This window comes from Bubalus kerabau, chromosome 6 (assembly GCF_029407905.1).
Source record: "Bubalus kerabau isolate K-KA32 ecotype Philippines breed swamp buffalo chromosome 6, PCC_UOA_SB_1v2, whole genome shotgun sequence".
Classification (NCBI taxonomy): domain Eukaryota; kingdom Metazoa; phylum Chordata; class Mammalia; order Artiodactyla; family Bovidae; genus Bubalus; species Bubalus kerabau.
Genome location: NC_073629.1, coordinates 83214292 through 83237723, shown reverse-complemented (window position 1 = coordinate 83237723; position 23432 = coordinate 83214292). Strand labels below are relative to the sequence as shown.

The window sequence follows — 23432 nt, the reverse complement described above, 5'->3', positions numbered from 1 at the left end:
TTGTTGCAGAGTACAAGCTCTAGGGTGCGAGGGCTTCCATAGTTGTGATGTGTGGGCTCAGTTGTTGTGATACATTGGCTTAGTTTCTCAGACCAGGGATTGAACCTGTGTCCCCTGCATTGGCAGGCAGATTCTTAACCACTGGACTACCAGGAAAGTCCTGGTCCATTTTTAAATTGGGTTGTTTGTTTTGTTATTGTTGAGTTTTAAAAGTTTGTTTTGTATTTTGGATAATGGTCCATTATTGAATATGTCTTTTGCAAATGTTTTCTCCTAGTCTGTGGCCTGATCTTTTCATTCTCCTGATATTGTCTTTTTTTAAGAAAACGTTGTTTATTTTTGGTGACACTATGTCTTCATTGCCGGGTGTGGGCTTTCTCTAGCTGCGGTGAGCGGGGACTATTCTGCACTTGGCAGTGCATGAGCTTCTCATTTCACTGCCTTCTCTTGTTGCTGAGCATGGGCTCTAAGGGTGCAAAGGCTTCAGTAGTTGTGACATGGGGGCTCAGTAGTCAGAGCGTGTGGGCTCTAGAGTGTGCTGGTTTCAGTAGTTGTGGTACATGGGCTTAGTTGCTCTGTGGCATGTGGAATCTTCCCAGACCAGGGATCAAACCTGTGTCCTCTACATTGGCAGGTGGGTTCTTATCCACTGCACCATCAGGGAAATCCTTGACCTAGTCTTTAGCAGAGCAGAAATTTTTAATTTTGATGAATCCAGCTTGCCAATTATTTATTTCAGGGATTATATCTTTGGTGTTAAATCTAAAAATTTATTGCCACATTGATGGTCCTTTGGATTTTCTTCTGTGTTATCTTCCATGACTTTTATAGTTTTGTGTTTCTCATTTAGGTCTATAATCCATTTAGAGTTAATTTTTTTTGTGAAGGATGTATGATCTGTGTCAAGATTTAATTTTTTGCATGAGGATGTCTAATTGTTACAGCATCATTTGTTGAAAAGACTATCTTTGCTGTGTTGTTTTGCTTTTTGCCTTTGTCAGAGACCAGTTGACTATATTTATGTGTATCTATTTCTGTTCCATTAATCTATTTGTCTGCTCTTTTGAAATGCCACACTGTTGTGATTGCTGTAGCTTTATAATGAATCTTGAGGTTGGGTAGATTCCATCTTCCAAAATTGTTCTTCAATATAACGTTGGCTACTTTGTGTCTTCTGCCTCTCCCTATAAACTTTAGCATCAGTTTGTCAATGTCCACGAAATGACTCACTGGAACTTTGATTGAGATTGTACTGAATCTATAGATCAGTTACAGAAGAGTGGACATATCGACAGCATTGAGTCTTCCTAGCCATGAATATTTTTCCATTTGGTATTCTTCTTTGGTATTTCTCAGAGTTTTGTACTTTTCCTCATATTGGTATTGTATATATTTTGTTTGATTTATATCTATTTAATATTTTTTGAGTGCCAATATAAATGGTAATATCTTTTTTAATTCCAGTTGCTGCTTGTTCATTGCTGGTGTATAGGAAAGTGATTAACTTTTGTGCATTGACTTTGTATCCTACAGCCTTGCTGAAATCACTTATTAGTTCGAGGAGTTTTTGTTGTTGTTATTGTTGATGCTTTAAAATATCCACTGGAGATAATCATGTCATTTATGAAGAAAGACAGTTTTATTTCTTCTCAATCTATATACCTTTTACAGCCTTTTACTGCCTTATTACATTAGCTATGATTTCATGTACAGGCCTTTTGTCTCCTTAAGTACGTTTATCCCTAGGTATTTTATTCTTTTTGATTTGATGATAAGTGGGATTGTTTCCTTAATTTCTCTTTCTGATCTTTCATTTTTAATGTATAGAAATGCAACAGATGTCTTTGTATTAATTTTGTATCCTGCAACTCTTCTGAAATCATTGATAAGTTCTAGTAGCTTTTTAGTAGCATTTTGGAATTTTCTATGTTTAGTGTCATGTATCAATATAAATTTAATGTGTATAGTATAATGATGTGACTCATATGCATCATGAAATGATTGTCACAATAAGTTTAGTGACTAGTCATCATCTCCTATAGATACAAAATTAAAGAAATTTTTTTTCTTGGGATGAGAATTCTTAGGATTTATTCTGTTAATAATATTCATATATATCTGATGCTGTGAAAGTGCTGCACTCAGTATGCCAGCAAATTTGGAAAACTCAGCAGTGGCCACAGGACTGGAAAAGGTCAGTTTTCATTCTAATCCCAAAGAAAGGCAATGCCAAAGAATGCTCAAACTATCACACAATTGCACGCATCTCACACACTAGTAAAGTAATGCTCAAAATTCTCCAAGCCAGGCTTCAGCAATACGTGAACCGTGAACTTCCTGATGTTCAAGCTGGTTTTAGAAAAGGCAGAGGAACCAGAGATCAAATTGCCAACATCCGCTGGATCATGGAAAAAGGAAGAGAGTTCCAGAAAAACATCTATTTCTGCTTTATTGACTATGTCAAAGCCTTTTGACTGTGTGGTTCACAATAAACTGTGGAAAATTCTTCAAGAGATGGGAATACCAGACCACCTGATCTGCCTCTTGAGAAATGTGTATGCAGGTCAGGAAGCAACAGTTAGAACTGAACATGGAGCAACAGACTGGTTCCAAATAGGACAAGGAGTACGTCAAGGCTGTATATTGTCACCCTGCTTATTTAACTTATATGCAGAATACATCATGAGAAACGCTGAACTGGAAGAAACACAAGCTGGAATCAAGATTGCCAGGAATTGAAATCTCAATAACCTCAGATATGCAGATGACACCACCCTTATGGCAGAAAGGGAAGAGGAACTAAAAAGCCTCTTGATGAAAGTGAAAGTGGAGAGTGAAAAAGTTGGCTTAAAGCTCAACATTCAGAAAAGTAAGATCATGGCATCTGGTCCCATCACTTCATGGGAAATAGATGGGGAAACAGTGGAAACAGTGTCAGACTTTATTTTTCGGGGCTCCAAAATCACTGCAGATGGTGACTGTAGCCATGAAATTAAAAGACGCTTACTCCTTGGAAGGAAAGTTATGTCCAACCTGATAGCATATTGAAAAGCAGAGACATTACTTTGCCAACAAAGGTCCGTCTAGTCAAGGCTATGGTTTTTCCAGTGGTCATGTATGGATGTGAGAGTTGGACTGTGAAGAAGGCTGAGTGCCGAAGAATTGATGTTTTTGAACTGTGGTGTTGGAGAAGACTCTTGAGAGTCCCTTGGACTGCAAGGAGATCCAACCACTCCATTCTGAAGGAGATCAGCCCTGGGATTTCTTTAGAAGCAATGATGCTAAAGCTGAAACTCCAGTACTTTGGCCACCTCATGGGAAGAGTTGACTCATTGGAAAAGACTCTGATACTGGGAGGGATTGGGGGCAGGAGGAGAAGGGGACGACAGAGGATGAGATGGCTGGATGGCATCACTGACTCAATGGACGTGAGTCTTGGTGAACTCCAGGAGTTGGTGATGGACAGGGAGGCCTGGCGTGCTGTAATTCATGCGGTTGCAAAGAGTTGGACACGACTGAGCGACTGAAATGAACTGAACTGAACTGAATAACATGCAAAATTATATTTGTCATGTTGTGCATTACATCTCTAGTACTTTTAAATGGAAGTTTATATCTTTTGACTGTCTTCATCTAGTTTCTTCTCTCCTCACCCCTTGCCTCTGGTAAGCACAAATCTGATCTCTTTTCTTCGAGTTTGTTTTTGACATGTAATTGACTGACAACATTTGTTCCTGTTTTACAACACAGTATAAGCAATATCATGTGATATTTGTCTTTGTCTGGTTTACTTCACTTCATATGATATTCTCTAGGTCCATCTATTTTGCTGCAGATGGTATTATTTCATTCTTTTTTTTTTTTTTTTACAGCTGAGTAATATTCCGTTGTATATGTACCACATCTTTATCATTTATCTGTCAATGGACATTTAGGTTGCTTCCATGTCTTCAGTTCAGTTCAGTTCAGTGTCTTGGCTATTGTAAATAGTGTTGCAATGAACATTGAACATCAGGTTGCATTTTGAATTGCGGTTTTGTCTGGATATATGTCCATGAGTGAGATTGCAGGATCATATGGTAGTTTTGTCTTCAGTAAGTAGTGTTGAGAAAACTGGACAGCTGTTTGTAAAAGAATGAAATTAGAACATTCTCTAACACCACACACAAAAATAAATTAAAAAATGGATTAAAGACCTAAATGTGAGACTGGACGCTATAAAACTCCTAGAGGAAAACAGAACACTCATTGAAATTAATCACAGCACTGTCTTTTTGGCTATGTCTTCTAGAGTGATGGAGGTAAAAAAAAAAAAAAATGGAATCTAATTAAACTTAAGAGCTTTTGCACAGTGATGGAAACCATAAACAAAACAAAAAGACAATGCACAGAGTGAGAGAAAATATTTCCAAATGACGTGACTGACAAAGGATTAACCTCTAAAATATGCAAAGCAGCTCATACAATTCAATATCAAAAACCCAAATACCACCACCAAAAAATGGGCAGAAGATCTAAATAGGCATTTCTCCAAAGAAGACATACAGATGGCCGATAGGCACATGAAAAGATGCTCAACATCGCTAATTATTAGAGAAATGCAATCAAAACTACAGTCAAGTATCACCCCACACTGGTCAGAATGGCCATCATCCAAAAGTTTAAAAATAGTAAATTCTGGAGAGGGTGTAGACAGAAGGGAACTTTCCTACATTGTTGGTGGGAGTGTAAATTGGTATAGCCATTATGGAGAACAGTATAGTGCTTCCTTACATTCTCTTAAACATTTTTGATTTAGAAGATTCATGGTTAGTGGCTTTTTAAAGCTAAACTTTTAAAATTCTAAACATTACATATATTCTCTGTATAAGATTTGGAAAATGTGGGCAATAGCGATATAAAAATAATCAGTCACAGTTTGTTAGGGAAACTGTTGTCAGCATTTTGGTATATATTTTTTTAAAACTTCCTCGCTTCCCCCTCAGATCCCAACCAGTAAATGTTATATGATACGTAAAGTTTTAGGTTTTGTATATTGTTTCTCCATTTTCACAGACTCTTCAGGGGCATTTTAAATGGATATATTGCCCATCATATAGATTCACTATGTATAATTCACACATTTTATAAACTTTACTCCTACTTTTCCAAATTTTGTTAAATACACTTTTGGGAGGAAATTTTTTTCCTTTATTCTCATTGTCAATTAAAGAATTCTAAATATGACAGGTAAAATACTGCTACTTTTCATTATCAGTTTGTGATTCCCTTAAACCTTTTGAGGACCAATTGTGTGTCAGGCACAATTTAAGGACACTTAGAAAGTTTACTGGCTAGTGTAAGAGAATGTAAGAAACAAATGATTATAACATGTGTGATGAGTACTGTGATAGAGGAAGACATAGGACTCTAAGGGACTAAAAAGAGGGACTTCTGTATTGGTTTGAGGTTGGGACAAGGGTAGAAAATTTACTGATCTTACCAGAGGAGGAGAAACTTTTTTTTCTTTTTTTAAAAAAATTAATGTATTTATTTTAATTGAGGATAATTACTTTACTCTATTGTAATGATTTTTTGCCATACATAAGCATAAATTGGCCATAGGTGTACATGTATCCCCCTATCCTGAACCCCCTATCCCAATGCCCTCGCTGCACCATGCCTCTAGGTTGTCCTAGAGCACCGGCTTCGGGTGCCCTGCTTCATGCATCAAACTCACACTGGTCATCTGTTTTATATATGGTAATGTATATGTTTCAATACTATTCTCTCAAATCTTCCCACCCTTTCCTTCTCCCGCTGAGTCCAAAAATGTTCTTTACGTCTGTGTCTCCTTTGCTGCCCTGCATGTAGGATCGTTGGTACCATCTTTCTAAATTCCATACATATGTGTTAATATACAGTATTTGTCTTTCTCTTTCTGACTTACTTCACTCTTATGGACCCTGGGTTCATCCACCTCATTAGAACTGACTCAAATGCATTCTTTTTTTTTTATAGCTGAGTCATATTTTATTGTGTAGATGTACCAAAACTTCCTTATCCATCCATCTGCCGATGGACATCCGGGTTGTTTCCATCTCCTAGCTATTGTAAATAGTGCTGCAGTGAACATTGGGGTACATGTGTCTCTTTCAATTCTGGTTTCCTTGGGGAATATGCCCAGCAGTGGGATTGCTGGGTCGTATGGCAATTTTATTCCCAGTTTTTTAAGGAATCTGAGGAGGAGAAACTTAAACGTACTCATGATATAAGGCTGTCAAAAAGTGAGGGTAAGCCAAAAGGCATTCTAGATGGAGGGAGTGGCACATGCAAAGGCAAGGAGGTATTAGCATGTCAAGTTTAGGAAGCTTTAATATTAATATTAAAAATGGCTTCTGTCTATGGTGCATGTGAGGGAGTGGCAAGAGAGAAAGCTTAGTAAGTGGGCAGATGTAATTTCATGAAGGGCTTTGAATATCATCCTTAAGGCTGGGGTGTCATCATGAATGAGGCAGAATCGTTGAGAAACATGTTTATAGCTCTGACTCTTCCATTTGTACATCAGCAATTCTCAACAGCTCTAGCCCAAACCTCACCTTTGAGTTCCAGATCTATATATCCAACCGCCTTGATGGCCTCTTCAGAATGTCTAGAAAGTAAACTCCACGAAAGCAAGAATTTTACTCCTTTTGTCCTAAGCTGTATCTGCATTTCTTAGAACAGTGCCTGGCAATAAGTTACCCCGAGTGATTCAATTCAAAAGGGAACGATTCCTTACTATATCTCAGAGGTGTCTCGAACTCCACATAAATCCAGTTCATGATCTTATCCCTCTAATCTGCCCTTCTCCTGATGTTGCTTGTTTAAGGGATTGGCACCATCTATTTAATTTCACAAGGTAGAAACCTGAGTGTATCTTTGACATATTTCTCTTTTTCACCTTTCACATTCATTTTATCACCAAGACCAAATGCATTTTTGACACATTTCTTCATGTGCCCATTTGTCTCCATCTCCACTGCTCTAGTCCAGGCTACCATCTTTCTCCTCACCCAATACAATAATAGTAAACTCTCACCCTTTACTTTTGTCCCTTTTCAATCTGTTTTCTCTGTGTTGGAGTGTTAAAAAAAAAAAATTACACAAACCCACAGAATTGGATTCTGATATTCCTGTTTGCATCCTTTGCTCTTTGCATAAAGAACAAAATTCTTAACACAGGATGCAGGGCCCTGTGTGCTCTGGCCCATGTCTAACCCAGTAGCCACACACATGTCACTTTTTTGGACTCTGCTCCTTAGTCACATTGACTTTTTAAATTCTTCTAGTGGACCATGCTTTCTTCTGCCACAATTATAATGTTTAATTAGTTACTTCTAATACATATTATAAAATGGAATATCTATTGTTAGAGAAGCAAATGTACCAATCCTGTTGAGTTGATATTTATAATTCTGAAAGGATAATATTCTGTGTGGCATTCCTTTTCTTTTATAATTTTTTTTGTTGTTGTTGTTGTTGTACTGGATCTTCATTCCTGCATGCAGGTTTTCTCTAGTTGTGGAGAGTGGGGGCTACTCTTTTTTGCAGTATGTGGACTTCTCACTGTGGTGACTTCTCTCGTTGTGGAGCATGGGCTCTAGGGTCTGCAGGCTTTAGTAACTGTGGCATGTGAACTCAGTGAATGCAGCTCCTGAGCTCCAGAGCACAGTAGTGCTCTAGCACAGTATGCCAAGTAGTTGTGGCATACGGGCTTGGTTGCTCCTTGGTATGTGGGATCTTCCCGGACCAGGGATCAAACCTGTGTCTCCTGCTTTGGCAGGCAGATTCTTTACCACTGAGTACTAGGGAAGCCCCTGCATTCTTTTCTTGAAAAGAAAACTGTCTGTGAATTATGACAAATAAACTGGAGTATTTTCAGTAATAATTTGTTGCTCTTTCAGATTACATATAACATATCTCAATTTTCCATCAAGTCATTTAAAAAACAAAGGCCTATAAGCTACATTTATTCTTGTTTTAGAGTAAGAAAGCATTGTCTGTTGTAAATTTAAGCCTTTCTATTTTTTTAAAAAAATGTGGCTGTAAGAAGGATATATAGGAAATATAGGAAATGCCTTAATTAAAAAAAAATGATTAGGCTTTATATGAAAGCAGTGACTTAATACTAGAAAAGGCAATAGCAAGCCACTCCAGTACTCTTGCCTGGAAAATCCCATGGATGGAGGAGCCTGATAGGCTGCAGTCCATGGGGTTGCTAAGCGTTGGACATGACTGAGCGACTTCACTTTCACCTTTCACTTTCATGCATTGGAGAAGGAAATGGCAACCCACTCCAGTGTTCTTGCCTGGAGAATCCCAGGGACGGGGGAGCCTGGTGGGCTGCCGTCTCTGGGGTTGCACAGAGTTGGACATGACTGAAGTGACTTAGCAGCAGCAGCAGCAGCAGCAGCAGTGACTTAATACAAGTGGAAGTCTCCATTATGAATATAGTTATCATTTCTTATGATTTCAGATCACTGTGTCTAATTACAAAGAAACAAATCTTGGATAGTCTCACCAAAACTGAGTTGTGTTACTGTTACTGTTTTTAATTGTGTGTATCTGTGGGGAGTTATTGTTTGGATTTGTGTGATAACTTTTTAAAACATTTATTTATTATTATTTATTTTGACTGTGTCTGGTCTTAGTTGTGGCATGCAGATCATAGATCTTCATTGTGGCATGCAAACTGTTGTTTGTGGCATGTGGAATCTAGTTCCCCGACCAGGGATTGCACCTGGGCCCCATGCATTGGGAGCACAAAGTCTTAGTCACTGGACCCCCAGGGAAGTCTCTTGTGTGATAATTTTTATTGTTGTATATTTGGTATTAAATATATTTTGTAATTTAAATATATATAGAGTGTATTATATTTTATTCTGTAAAATGAAAAATTTGTTTGCTCATTTCCAGTTCAAATTGTATTTAATCGCTTAAGTAACTTTAGCAGGTATTATACCATAGAATATATACTCATTACTTACTTTTCTTTAACTTTTTCTTTACGTCAGAGCAAAAGACTAAACTTACAGAAGAATGCAATCAAGTGATGGCTTTTTCTTTAGAATCTGAATATGGAGGCCACAGGAACAGATGATGTCGATAAGCTGAAAACTAAATTTATATCTGCTTGGAACAACATGAAATATAGTAAGTATCATGATTTGAAAATTATATAATCCAAAGAAATATTTGAAGATATGTATTATCTCCCTTATTCAGTCAGTAACAATTGCTGAGGTTTTCCTTGAATGAAATATTTCTGTAAGGAATAAAATATAATATATTCTCTATATATGTCAGTTACAAAGTATATAAGAATACTTCCTAAAGAAAGAGCCAAATATCCTCATAAATATTGCTTAGAAACTCAGGCATATCACGTGGTCCTTTAAAAAGGAAAATGCCAAAGCAGATATAATTTATTCAGGTAATGGATACTACCTCAGTTTTTCAGACTCAGTTTCAGGCAGCCTCATGTCTGAACCAGGAACCAAGCAAAATAGATGTCTGAACACACAAAGCAGACCATTTAAAGTTCATACTCTGATACATATAACTTTCTTCTAGGAGCACACTCAGACACTTAATTATAACTTAGTTATTCTTGGTTTGCATACAAATCTGGTAAGGATCATATAGTTGTTTTGAAGCATACTTCAGACTGGAAACAAACTGTCGATGAAGAATCTTTCAAAGGTGGAGAAATATGGAGAATTATTGTCAACAGGAAGAAGTTCATATCCATAAAATAGGAATGGAAAAATTTAATAAAACCCATAGGCAGTGCAAACTCAAGTAAAACACAGTTGGCTGTTGGCTCCTGATTCACTGGAAATCACGGCCAGCTAGCTATTTAGACAGTTAAAACTTGGTAATAACTTAACATTAATAGCTTAACATTGCATTTTGAAGATTATAGGCATTAATTTTTTGAAAATTTGAGATAAATCATTTGCTACTAAAATTCACCCTTTCAAAGTGTATAATTCAGTGGCCTTTTAATATATTTGCAGAAATGTACAACCATCGTGACTAACTCCAGAACATTTTTATCACATCTCAAAGTTGCCCTGTACCCATTAGCAGTATAAGAATACTCCCTATTCTTCCCCATCTCTCTCCAATCCCTGACAGCCACCATGCTACTTTATGCCTCTGTCAGTTCAGTTCAGTTCAGTTGCTCAGTCGTGTCCAACTCTTTGTGACCCCATGAATCGCAGCATACCAGGCCTCCCTGTCCATCACCATCTCCCGTCCATCACCATCTCCCAGAGTTCACTCAAACTCATGTCCATCGAGTCGGTGATGCCATCTGGCCATCTCGTCCTCTGTCATGCCCTTTTCCTCCTGCCTCCAATTCCTCCCAGCATCAGAGTTTTTTTCCAGTGAGTCAACTCTTTGCATGAGGTGGCCAAAGTACTGGAGTTTCTACAGATTTGCCTATTCTGGACTTTTCATATAAATGCTATCATATAACTTGTGGTCTTTTGTTTTTGACTCCTTTCACTTAAAACAGTGTTTTCAAAGTTCATCCATATTGTTGCATGTATGTATCAATACCTCATTCTCTTATATGGTTGAGTACTATTTCACTGTATGGATATATGCCATTTTCTTTACTCATTAGTTGATGGACATTTGGGTTATTTCTACTTCTTGGCTATATGAATAGTACTGCTGTGAATATTGTGCACAAGTTTTTGTGTAAACTTAGTTTCAGTTCTCTTGGGTATATACCTAGGAGTAAAATTACTGGATCATATATTAACTCTAAGTTTAACTTTTTAAGGAACTACCAAACTGTTTGGACCATTATACATTCCTGCAGCAATGTTGGAAGGTTTAAATTTCTCCATATCCTCAGCAGTACTTGTTAATGTCCATCTTTTTAATTAGATCCCTTTTAGCGAGTGTGAAATATCTCACTGTAAGTTTGATTTGCATTTCCCTGATGACTGTATGAAGGTAAGTGTCTTGTCATGTGTTCATTAGCCATTTGTATGTATTCTTTGAAGATATGTCCATTTAATTTTTTACACATCTTAAGATTGGGTTGTCTTTTTATTATTGGGTTCTAAGTGTTCTTTATATATTCTAGATGAAAATCCCTCAGCAAAAATATGATTTGCAGATATTCTTTCTCATTCTTCAATTGTCTTTTCACTTTCTTAATAATGTCCACTGAAGCATAAAACTTTGATTTTGATGAGGTCCACTTTGCCTATTTTTTTCTTTGTTGCTTATGCTTTTGAAGCTGTATTTAAGAAATGTTGATTAAATCAAGATCATGAAGATTTACACCTATTTTTAAAGATATTTTTTCTTTTTAGCTCTTCTGTTTAGGTCCTTGATCCATTTTGAGTTAATTTTTGTGTGTGATGTGAGGTAGAAGTTGCACTTCATTCTTTGTATATGGCTTTCTAGTTGTCACAGCACCATTTGTTTAAAAGAATATTCTTTTCCCATTGAATGGTCTTGCCACCCTTATGTAGAATCAGTTGACCATAGATGTAAAGAGTTTATTTCTGGACACTCAATTCTATTCCGTTAATCTGTATGTTTGTTCTTATGCCAATACAACATTCTCTTGATTAGTTTAGCTGTTTGTGAAATCTGAAACTGGAAAGTATGATTCCTTCAATTTTGCTCTTCTTTTCCAAGGTTGTTTTAACTGTTTTGGATCTCATGCATTTTTCCTGTGAATTTTTGATCATCTTATCAATTCTGCAAGAAATTCAGCTAGGATTTTTATATAGATTTTAGTGAATCTGTAGATCAGAGTATTGACATATTAACAGAATATTTCCATATTAAGTTTTCCAATTCATAGACATGGGATGTCTTTACACTTATTTAGATTTTAATTTCTTGCCATGACATTTTGTAGTTTTCTGTGTGTAAGTCTTATACTTCTTTTGTTAAAGTTATTCCTGTTTTATTCTTTTCAATGCTATTTTATTTTTAATTTTTTTCCAATTTTTGGCCACACCTTGCAGCATGTGGGATCTTAGTTCCCTGAACAGGGATTGAATCCTCACCCCTTGCTTTGGAAAGTAGAGTCATAACCACTGGACCACTGGAGAAGTCCTTCAATGCTATTTTAAAGTGAATTGTCTTCTTAATTTCTTTTCATATTCTTTGTTAGTATGCTGCTGCTGCTGCTAAGTTGCTTCAGTCGTGTCCGACTCTGTGCGACCCCATAGACGGCAGCCCACCAGGCCCCGCCGTCCCTGGGATTCTCCAGGCAAGAACACTGGAGTGGGTTGCCATTTCCTCCTCCAATGCGTGAAAGTGAAGTTGCTCACTTGTGTCCGACTCTTAGCGACCCCATGGACAGCAGCCTACCAGGCTCCTCCGTCCATGGGATTTTCCAGGCAAGAGTACTGGAGTGGGGTGCCATTGTTAGTATAGAGAAATACAATTTATTTTTTTGTGATTTGATCAAGTGTCTTGTAAACTTGATCTCCTTTATTAGTTCTAATAGGTTTTTGTGGATTCTAGAGGATTTTCTGTGTAAGCTCATGTCATCTGAAAATAGAGACTTACATTCTTTTCAGTCATTTAATCTGATGGATAGGTTATGTGATGAAGATTTCATTTATAAGGTCTGGAAATTATCATACTGGTACTAACACATTTTAGCAGTATCCTGCTGCTGCTACCGTTAAGTCGCTTCAGTCGTGTCCGACTCTGTGCAACCCCATAGACGGCAGCCCACCAGCCTCCCCCGTCCCTGGGATACTCCAGCAAGAACACTGGAGTGGGTTGTCGTTTCCTTCTCCAATGCATGAAAGTGAAAAGTGAAAGTGAAGTCCCTCAGTTGTGTCCAACTCTTCGCTACCCCATGGACTGCAGCCCACCAGGCTCCTCCATCCATGGGATTTTCCAGGCAAGAGTACTGGAGTGGGGTGCCAGAATCCCTAATCTCTGAAGAACAGAATGTTCAGGGTAACTACATGTTACCCTGAAGAAGAGTACCCTCCAGAAGGTACCTTCTGGAGAAGGACATGGCAACTCACCCCAGTATTCTTGCTTGGGAAATCCCATGGACAGAGGACCCTGGCAGGCTACAGTCCATGGGGTCTCAAAGAGTTGGACACCACTTAGTGACTGAGCAGTCACATGTTCTAGATAGTTTTGAGTTATAGAATAGTATTTTGCTGCTAAGTCACTTCAGTCATGTCCGACTCTGTGTGACCCCATAGACGGCAGCCCACAAGGCTCCCCCGTCCCTGGGATTCTCCAGGCAAGAACACTGGAGTGGGTTGCCATTTCCTTCTCCAATGCATGAAAGTGAAAAGTGAAAGTCAAGTCGCTCAGTCGTATCCGACTCTTAGCGACCCCATGGACTGCAGCCTACCAGGCTTCTCTGTCCATAGGATTTTCCAGGCAAAAGTACTGGAGTGGGGTGCCATTGCCTTCTCCGATAGAATAGTATTTTAGTTTGATTTTATTGATGAAAATTATTCTAAAATGTTTAATATGTATTCCTGGCTTAGAGTTTGTATTGTATGGGTGGTTTGTGTGCATGCTAAGTCACTTCAGTCATGTCCAACTCTGTGATCCTGTGGACTATAGCCCACCAGCCTTCTCTGTCTATGGGATTCTCCAGGCAAGAATACTGGAGTGGGTTGCCATGCTCTCCTCCAGGGGATCTTCCTGACCCAGGGATTGAACCTGTGTCTCATAGGTCTCCTGCACTGGCATGTGGGTTCTTTACCATGTGTGGTTTAAGAAGTACTAAAACATTTTTTTGAATTTATTTGCTTTTAATTGAAGGATAATTGCTTTACTGTATTATGTTGGTTTCTGCCATACATCATCATGAATCAGCCATAGGTGTCCCCTCCTTCTTGAACCTCTCTCCTACCTCCCTTCCCATCTCATCCCTCTAGGTTGTCACAGAGCACCTGTTTGAGCTCCCCGAGTCATACAGCAAATTCCCACTGGCTATCTGTTTCATGTATGGTAGTGTATGTGTTTCCATGCTACTCTCTCCGTTCATCCCACCCTCTTCATTCCCATGCTGTGACTATTAGTCTATTTTCTATGTCTGTGTCTCCACTGCTGCCCTAGATCTAATAGGTTCATTGGTACCATCTTTCTCGATACTGTATATATGTGTTAATATATGATATTTGTTTTTCTCTTTCTGACTTCCACCTGATTAGAACTGACTCACATGTATTCCTTTTTATGGCCGAGTAATATTCCATTGTATATATGTACCATAGCTTCTTTGTCCATGCATCTGTCATTGGAAAGGGCTTTCCTGGTGGCTCAGACAGTAAAGTGTCTGCCTGTAATGAGGGAGACCCAGGTTTGATCCCTGGGTCAGGAAGATCCCCTGGAGAAGGAAATGGCAACCCACTCCAGTACTCTTGCCTGGAAAATCCCATAGATGGAGGAGCTTGGTAGGCTACAGTCCACGGGGTCGCAAAGAGTCGGATATGACTGAGCGACTTCGCTTTACTTCGCTTCTGTCAGGGGATATCTAGGGTGCTTCCGTGTCCTAGCTATTGTAAATAGTGCTGCAATGAACATGTGTAGATGGGGTTCAGTTCAGTTCAGTTGCTCAGCCGTGTCCGACTCTTTGCGACCCCAAATCGCAGCGCGCCAGGCCTCCCTGTCCATCACCAACTCCTGGAGTTCACCCACACTCATGTCCATCGAGTTGGTGATGCCATCCAGCCATCTCATCCTCTGTCATCCCCTTCTCCTCCTGCCCCCAATCCCTCCCAGCATCAGAGTCTTTTCCAATGAGTCAACTCTTTGCATGAGGTGGCCAAAGTACTGGAGTTTCAGCTTTAGCGTCAGTCCTTCCAATGAACACCCAGGACTAATCTCCTTTAGAATGGACTGGTTAGATCTCCTTGCAGTCCAAGGGACTCTCAAGAGTCTTCTCCAACACCACAGTTCAAAAGCATCAATTCTTCAGCGTTCAGCTTTCTTCACAGTCCAACTCTCACATCCATACATGACCACTGAGAAAATCATAGCCTTGACTAGACGGACCTTTGTTGGCAAAGTAATGTCTCTGCTTTTTAATATGCTGTCTAGGGTGGTCATAACTTTCCTTCCAAGGAGTAAGCATCTTAATTTCATGGCTGCAATCACCATCTACAGTGATTTTGGAGCCCAGAAAAATAAAGTCTGACACTGTTTCCACTGTTTCCCTATTTCCCATGAAGTGATGGGACCAGATGTGAATGTCGAGCTTTAAGCCAACTTTTTCACTCTCCTCTTTCACTTTCATCAAAAGGCTTTTTAGTTCCTCTTCACTTTCTGCCATAAGGGTGGTGTCATCTGCATATCTGAGGTTATTGATTCCAGCTTGTGCTTCTTCCAGCCCAGCATTTCTCATGATGTACTCTGCATATAAGTTAAATAAGCAGGGTGACAATATACAGCCTTGATGTACTTCTTTTCCTATTTGGAACCAGTGTGTTGTTCCATGTCCAGTTCTAACTGTTGCTTCCTGACCTGCATACACATTTCTCAAGAGGCAGGTCAGGTGGTCTGGTATTCCCACCTTTTTCAGAATTTTCCACAGTTTTTTTGTGATCCACACAGTCAAAGGCTTTGGCATAGTCAATAAAGCAGAAATAGATGTTTTTCTGGAACTCTCTTGCTTTTCCTGTGATCCAGCGGATGTTGGCAATTTGATCTCTGGTTCCTCTACCTTTTCTAAAACCAGCTTGGACATTTGGAATTTCACGGTTCACATATTGCTGAAGCCTGGCTTGAAGAATTTTGAGCATTACTTTACTAGCGTGTGAGATGGGGTACATGTGTCTTTTTCGGTTCTGGTTTCCTCCAGGCATATACCCAATAGTAGGATTATTGGGTCATATGGTAGTTTTAGTCCTAGTTTTTAAGGAGTCTCGTATTATCCTCCATAGTGGCTGTATTAATTTACATTCCCACCAACAATGCAAGAAGGTTCCCTTTTCTCCACACCCTCTCCAGCATTTATTGTTGATTTTTTGATGATGGCCATTCTGAACAGTGTGAGATGATACCTCATTGTAGTTTTGATTTACATTTCTCTAATAATGAGCGATATTGAGCATTTTTTCATGTGCTTATTAGCCATCTGTATGTCTTTGTAGAAATGTGTGTTTAGGTCTCTTCCCCACTTTTTGATTGGGTTGTTTGTTTCTCTGGTATTGAGTGGCACAAGCTGCTTGTATATTTTGGAAATTAATTTTTTGTCAGTTGTTTCATTTGCTATTGTTTTCTTCCATTCTGAGGATTAGCTTTTCAGCTTGTTTATAGCTTCCTTTGCTGTGCAAATGTTTTTATGTTTAATTAGGTCCCACTTGTTTATTTTTGTTTTAATTTCCATTCTACTCAAGGGAGGTGGGTCATAGAGGACCTTTCTGTGATTTGTGTCATACAGTGTTCTGCCTATGTTTTCCTCTAAGAGTTTTATAGTTTCTGGTCTTACATTTAGGTCTTTAATCCATTTTGAGTTTATCTTTGTATATGGTATTAGGAAATGTTCTAATTTCATTTTTTTACATGTAACTATCCAGTTTTCCCAGCACCACTTATTGAAGACCCTATCTTTTCTCCATTGTATATTCTTGCCTTCTTTGTCAAAGATAATGTGCCCATAGGTGCCTGAGTTTATCTCTGGGCTTTTATCTTGTTCCATTGGTCTATATTTCTTTTTATTTTGTGCCAGTACCATACTGGCTTGATGACTGAAGCTTTGCTGTATAGTCTGAAGTTAGGAAGGTTGATTACTTGAACTTCATTCTTATTTCTCAAGATTGCTTTGGCTATTCGGGGTCTTTTGTATTTCCATATGAATTATGCCTTTTTTTTTGTTTTAGTTCTGTGAGAAATGCCATCAGTAATATGATAGGGATTGTTTTTGGTAATATAGTCATTTTCACAATATTGATTCTTCAAACCCAGGAACATGAAATATCTCTTCATTGTTTATGTCATCTTAGATTTCTTTCATCAGTGTCTTATACTTTTCTGTATACAGCTCTTTTGTCTCCTTAGTTAGGTTTATTCCTAGGTATTTTATTCTTTTGGTTACAGTAGTAAATGGAATTGCTTCCTTAATTTCTCTTTCTGACTTTTCATTGTTAGTGTATAGGAACACAAGTGATTTCTGGGTATTGATTTTGTTTCCTGTGAATTTACTGAATTCACTGATTAGCTCTAGCAATTTTCTGACACTATTTTAGGGTTTTCTATGTGTAGTTCATGTTATCTGCAAACAGTGAGAGTTTTACTTCTTTTCCAGTCTGGATTACTTTTATTTCTTTCTCTTTTCTGATTGCTGTGGCTAGGACTTCCAAACCTATGTTGAATAATACTGGCAAGAGTGGGCACCCTTGTCTTATTTCTGATCTAGGTGAAATGCCTTCAGTTTTTCACCATTGAGATTAATGTGTGCTCTGGGTTTATCATATATGGCCTTTATTGTGTTGAGGTAGATTCCTTCTGTGCCCATTTTTTGAAAAATTTTTATCAAAATTATTTTGTGCTGAATTTTGTCAAAAGCTTTTTCTGCAAATATTGAGATTATCATATTATTTTTATCTTTCAGTTTGTTAATATGGTGTATCATATTGATAGATTTGAATATATTGAAGAATCCTTGCATCCCTAGGATAAACCCAACTTGGTCATGGTGTATGATCTTTTGAATGTGTTGTGTTTTATGATGTTTGAATATGTTGAGGATTTTTGCATCTATGTTCATCAGTGATATTGGCCTATAATTTTCTCTTTTTTTGTGATGTCTTTATCTGGTTTTGGTATCAGGGTGATGGTAGCCTTGTAGAATGAGTTTCGAAGTGTTCCTTTCTCTGCAATTTTTTGGAAGTTTGAGAAGGAAGGCATCAGCTCTTCTCTGAATGTTTCATAGAATTCAGCTGTGAAGCCATCTGGCCCTGGGCTTTTGTTTTTTGGGAGATTTTTGATCACAGTTTCAATTTCAGTGCTTGTGATTGGCTTGTTCATAATTTCTGCTTCTTTGTGGTTCAGTCTTGGAAGGTTGAACTTGTCTAAGAATCTGTCCATTTCGTTCAGATTGTCCATTTTATTGACATAAAATTGCTTATAATAGGCTCCTTTGAGCCTTTGTATTGTTGTGTTGTCTGTTGTAACCTCTCCTTTTTAATTTCTAATTTTGTTAATTTGATTCTTCTCCCTTTTTTTCTTGATAAGTTTGGCTAATGATTTGTCAATTTTATTTATCTTCTTGAATAAACAGCTTTTAGTTTCATTAATCTTTGTTATTGTTTTCTGCATTTCTTTTTCATTTATTTCTTCTCTAATCTTTATAATTTTTTTCCTTCTACTAACTTTGGGGTTTTTTTGTTCTTCTTCCAGTGTCAAGTTAGGTTGTCTGTTTGGTGTTTTTCTTGTTTCTTAAATTGGATTGTATTGCTATAAATTTCCCTCTTAGAACTGCTTTTGCTGCATCCCATAGGTTTTGAGTCACTGTGTTTTCATTGTCATTTGTTTCTAGGAATTTTTTGATTTCCCTTTTTATTTCTTCAGTGACTGGTTGATTATTTGGAAATGTGTTGTTTAATCTCCATGTGTTTGTGTTTTTAAGTGTTTTTTTTTTCTGTAATTTTTATCTAGGCATTGTGGTCAGAAAAGATGATTGATTTCAGTTTTCTTAAGTTTACTGAGACTTGATTTGTAACCCACAGTGTGGTCTGTCTTGGAGAATGTGCACTTGAGAAGTACATATTGAGAAGAAAGTGCGCTTGAGATGCACTTGAGAAAAAAGTGTATTTTTCTGCATTTGGATGGAATGTCCTGAAGATATCAGTTAGGTTCATCTGGTTGAATGTGTCATTTTAAAGCTTGTATTTCCTTATTAATTTTCTGTTTTGATGATCTGTCCATTGGTATAAGTGAGGTGTTAAAGTCCCCTACTATTATTGTGTTACTGTAGTTTCCCCTTTTATGTTTGTCAGTGTTTGCCTTGTGTATTGAGGTGCTCTTATGTTGGATGCATAAATATTTACAATTGTTATGTCTTCTTCTTGGATTGATCCCTTGATCATTATGTAGTGAAGAAGGACTGAAATTGATTGAGCACCCACTAGTATATTATACCTTATGTACCTTATCAATTAAATCTCATATCTTTCTGAGTTAGAGATCTTTCTGAGATTTAAATCTCCTATCTTTTTAAGGTTTTCTTTTTTTGTAAATTAGAAAACTGACATTGACATGTTCAAGGTCACATATCTAGATAAGTCTTGAAACATATTCAAGTCCAGTCTCCCTTGGCTCCCTATTCTTGCTGTTCTCTGGATACACTGAACGTAATTTAGAATTATTTTTTTATCAATGTCAGTATTATGATATGAAGACAGAACTAGAAATGGCATAACACTTAAATTTTAAAAGAGACTGGAGCTTACTTTCTTGAAAAAATGTTTAATTTTTGCTTTCCTCTCCCACTTATTTACATGACTTTACGAGGTATATAAACTTGATTTCCTTTTTAAAATATTAAATAATTCATCCTTCTTCTAAATTATCCTTCATGATTTCTGTTCCTGCAGAAAATTGTTATCATCTCTACTGTTTCTATGTTCTTTGACTTGTTTACACTTTTAAAGCTTTATTTGTGATTTTATAATTGCTAACTTAATGGACTGTAGGTTTTGGGGTAACACTTTGTTTATGGTGACTCTCCTAAGACAGTCCTCAGTGAATCACATTTTGTGTTGTTTTTTTTTCTCATTTGAATCTGGGCTGGACTGTGTCTTACGTCAACCAATAGAATGAGAAAGGAGGCTATGTCAATTCTAGGCCTAACTCTTAAAAGACAACTTCTACTCTCTTTGTGCACGATAATTTATTGCTTATGTAAAATGCAGATCATTGCAGAGCCTCAGACTCGGACTCAGATTCACTTTTCTTTCTTTTGGAAGGACTGGTGACTGGTAAGAGGGTGTAGGTTGAAGGTAAAGTGTAGGGACAGAGAAGTCCTCCTTAAAGGCTTTTTGTTTGCTTTTAAGGTTGTGTTTATGAAGTTCTTAGGACTTACTTTGGAAATATTGCCTTTTGGGGAGGGGGGAATTGTTACTGGGTTGGGGGTTAAAATCATTCTAGCATGGTACTAATAACACTCGTAAATTGGGAACAAGAACAACTGCATGTGTGAATTAGAAGAAGATTTAAATGGATTGAAATGGGCTGATATTGGGGAGGATAGTTTTGTCATGGAATAATATGAACCAAATAGTAAAGCCCACTTGAGTATAGATGAAAATTAGTGGAAAAGATAGCTCTAAAGGTAATTTGTATCATATTGAGGAAAGTCTTTAGTATTACAGAGAAGTTCATTATAAATCTGTTAGGTTAATGAGTCATTGAGGTTGGTTTTTGAGCAGATGAGTAGATGAATTACCTAATCAAAGCTGAGCCACAGGGAGATTAATTTGGCAGGGATAAGTGGCATATGCTAGCATGGGGAAAGACTGATGACAAAGAAGCCATTTGGGGGAGTACTGCAAATTAGACTTTGGAGTAATCCAAAGTCTAATCAGTATATTTAACTTTCCATTCTCTCTGTTTCAGTATCAAACTCAGATACTTGTATGATTTTTATTATAAATACATATTTTAATGTACTTGTTCTTTGTACTTATTTGTATTATAGTCTTTAAGGAAGCACTTTCATAAAAGTCACTCATTTAAACTTTGTAACAACTCTGTTAAATATAAATGCTGGTCTGCTTAAGACTAGACCTAGTCTTGATTCCCAGTTTCAGATTCTGTTTCTATGTTCTTACATTTTAGGAGCTGCTTTTTAAGGCTACATTAGCACGTAGGAATTTCATATACTTGGGAATATTCAGGAATGTAATGAGCAAGTGCTTTTCTTAGGAAATTGAGAATATTAATGGCATCATAAAAAGCCAAAAGGGTAGTACCTTTTAGATATAGACAGTTTAGTAGGAAGAAAATTGAAAGAGTTAGAGTTTGCAGCTAAAAGTTGAGGATTGAGGATTTGGTTTGGGAGGTGGAAAATTGAGATGAAAATGTCTGAAAGCTTTGTATATCACTTTCAGAAATCCTTATTAAGCCGAAATGATGGGGTTAAAACAGATTTCCCTAGGAAACTTCAGAGATCTGCTCTTATCATAAGCACCAGTATACTCTGGGAGAAGGAAATGGCAACCCACAGTACTCTTGCCTGGAAGATCCCATGGACAGGGGAGCCTGGTAGGCTACAGTCCATGAGGTTGCTAAGAGTCAGACACGACTGAGCGATTTCACTTTCACATTTCACTTTTATGCATTCGAGAAGGAAATGGCAACCCACTCCAGTATTCTCGCCTGAAGAATTCCAAGGACAGAGGAGCCTGGTGGGCTGCCGTCTACGGGGTCGCACAGAGTTGGACACGACTGGAGTGACTTAGCGGCAGCAGCAGCAGTATACTCTGTGATCTTATCCCTAAATTACTTAATTGGAATGTTCAAATATTTTTAACTTTTAAGTTATCTAAAATGGAAGGAAATACAATAAATTGGTAATACTTATTGCCTTTTGGAAGATGGTTGGTGTCAAGAAAACTGGAGTAGAATTTTTAACTTTTAATTTGTATACCGTGAAAACATTGTGATCTATTGGAAAATAAATTAAAACTAAAATGTTTTCTCTGTTAAGTAGATAGAATGTGGTTAAAATACTTAGCTTTATTTTAAAATATTTAATGTAAGTGCCCTGTATTTTCAGTTCATTGTCAACATATTTTTGCTCCACTTCTAAAAGATGTACATCTGTATTGAGAATTAGTGATTTGAAATGAAATAAAAGAAAATGCTGCTAAACTTTTAGTCTGAAATCCCTTAATTGCAAAACTGTCTTTCTCTTTGTCTCATTTAGGTTGGGTGTTGAAAACGAAGACATATTTTAGTAGAAATTCTCCTGTATTATTACTTGGAAAGTGTTACCATTTTAAATATGAAGGTAAGTGCTAAATTTGTAATCCATTTAAAAATCTTTGTAGAAACTCACTGTTTTGTTTTCATTATTTTATTTCTAGATTAATCTACATTTGACATATTTCTTTTGTTTTTCACTTCCAGTTATTTTTATGTATTTAAGTGGTAAAATACACATAACACAAAATTTGCCATCTTTGTCATTTTTAAGTGTACAGTTCAGTGGTATTAAATACATTCATAATGTTGTGTTACTATCATTACCATTCATCTATAGAACTCTTTCTCTTGTAACACTGAATTCGGTACCCATTAAACAGTAACTCCTCATTCCTCTCTTCCTTTCATCCCCTGGCAATCTGCATTCTACTTTTTATGCATATGTTTTGGCATGTATCTTTTAAGAACCTGTATTTTATGTAACACATAAAATATGGATAGAAGGTTAACTATGCTAATTCCTAACACATAAAATATGTTACATAAAATACTGCCATGTGGTTTGAGTTTCTTGTAAATTCCTTGAAATTAAAGTTCATACCATTGTACTCCATTTATTATATTCCCTCATAGTTTTGGACTTACAGTATGAGTGCTAAATAAATATTATTTGAATTGATATCTTAATATTTTTATCAAATTCTCTGATAATTTTAAAGTGTATGATAATAATTAAAAGTATACCTTCTAGTTAACCTAAAAATGGTAAGTTTTCCAGTTCATAAGGATGCTCCAATTTCTGAAATTGTTTACTGTATTTGATGTTTCTGAATTCTCACATATACTCATCCTTTCTGTTATTATTGTATATTTTCTTTTAATAATTTATACCCTTTATTGAGTGCCTACTATGTGTCAAGCATCATGCTAAACTCTTTGAGAAATGTCTTTAATTCTCATAACAAGCCTACAAGGTAGATTTAAGTAGGCTTAATAGTAATATAATATTCTGTTGATCACATTTGAAATATTTTAATGCTAATCTTTTCTTTCTTTGTATGTCTATAAGGACTCATAGGTTTTTAGGTTCTATACTGTGCATTGGTCAGTCTCCACCAGTAATCGTCTTATGGTACTCAAATTGTTAGCCAGTGGAGATTTCTTTCAGATTGGCTTATCTTTCAACAAATGCTAAGTAATTTTTGGAAATTTTCTATTTTCTTCTATAAGTAGATGTGCCATGCCCACTTTATACTTTTCAGCCTCAGATATAAAATCAGCCATTCCCAATGAACTCTGGTTTCTCGTGTAGAAAAAGGTTTCATTGTGGAGATAACATTTCCCCAGGCCACTTGAGTGGACAGAGCCAGAGAAGATAAATATTTTTTTCTTTTTTTTTCTTATAGAGCCATCAGTGTATAATAGTTGTTTTCAATCTAGTTCTGATGGATCACATTCCCACTTAAATTCTTGATTTTTAATTATTTTTTTCTATTATGTAAATATTTTCTAATAGT

General features: G+C 37.0%; 1 protein-coding gene across 7 annotated transcripts in view; it reads left to right on the top strand.

Annotated features, from left to right (window-relative positions):
- ATG4C (autophagy related 4C cysteine peptidase) overlaps positions 1-23432 on the top strand; it is a 99362-nt gene that overhangs the window by 18978 nt on the left and 56952 nt on the right. For 5 of the 7 annotated variants that reach the window (XM_055585638.1, XM_055585635.1, XM_055585632.1 and 2 more), the window contains exons 2-3: positions 9036-9174; positions 21917-22000. In XM_055585638.1, the coding sequence (XP_055441613.1) occupies positions 9099-9174; positions 21917-22000 (160 nt within the window). In that variant the 5' untranslated portion in view covers positions 9036-9098. Of the gene's footprint in view, positions 1-9035; positions 9175-21916; positions 22001-23432 lie in introns of those variants that run through there. The other 2 variants (XM_055585636.1, XM_055585637.1) reach the window with 2 other exon arrangements.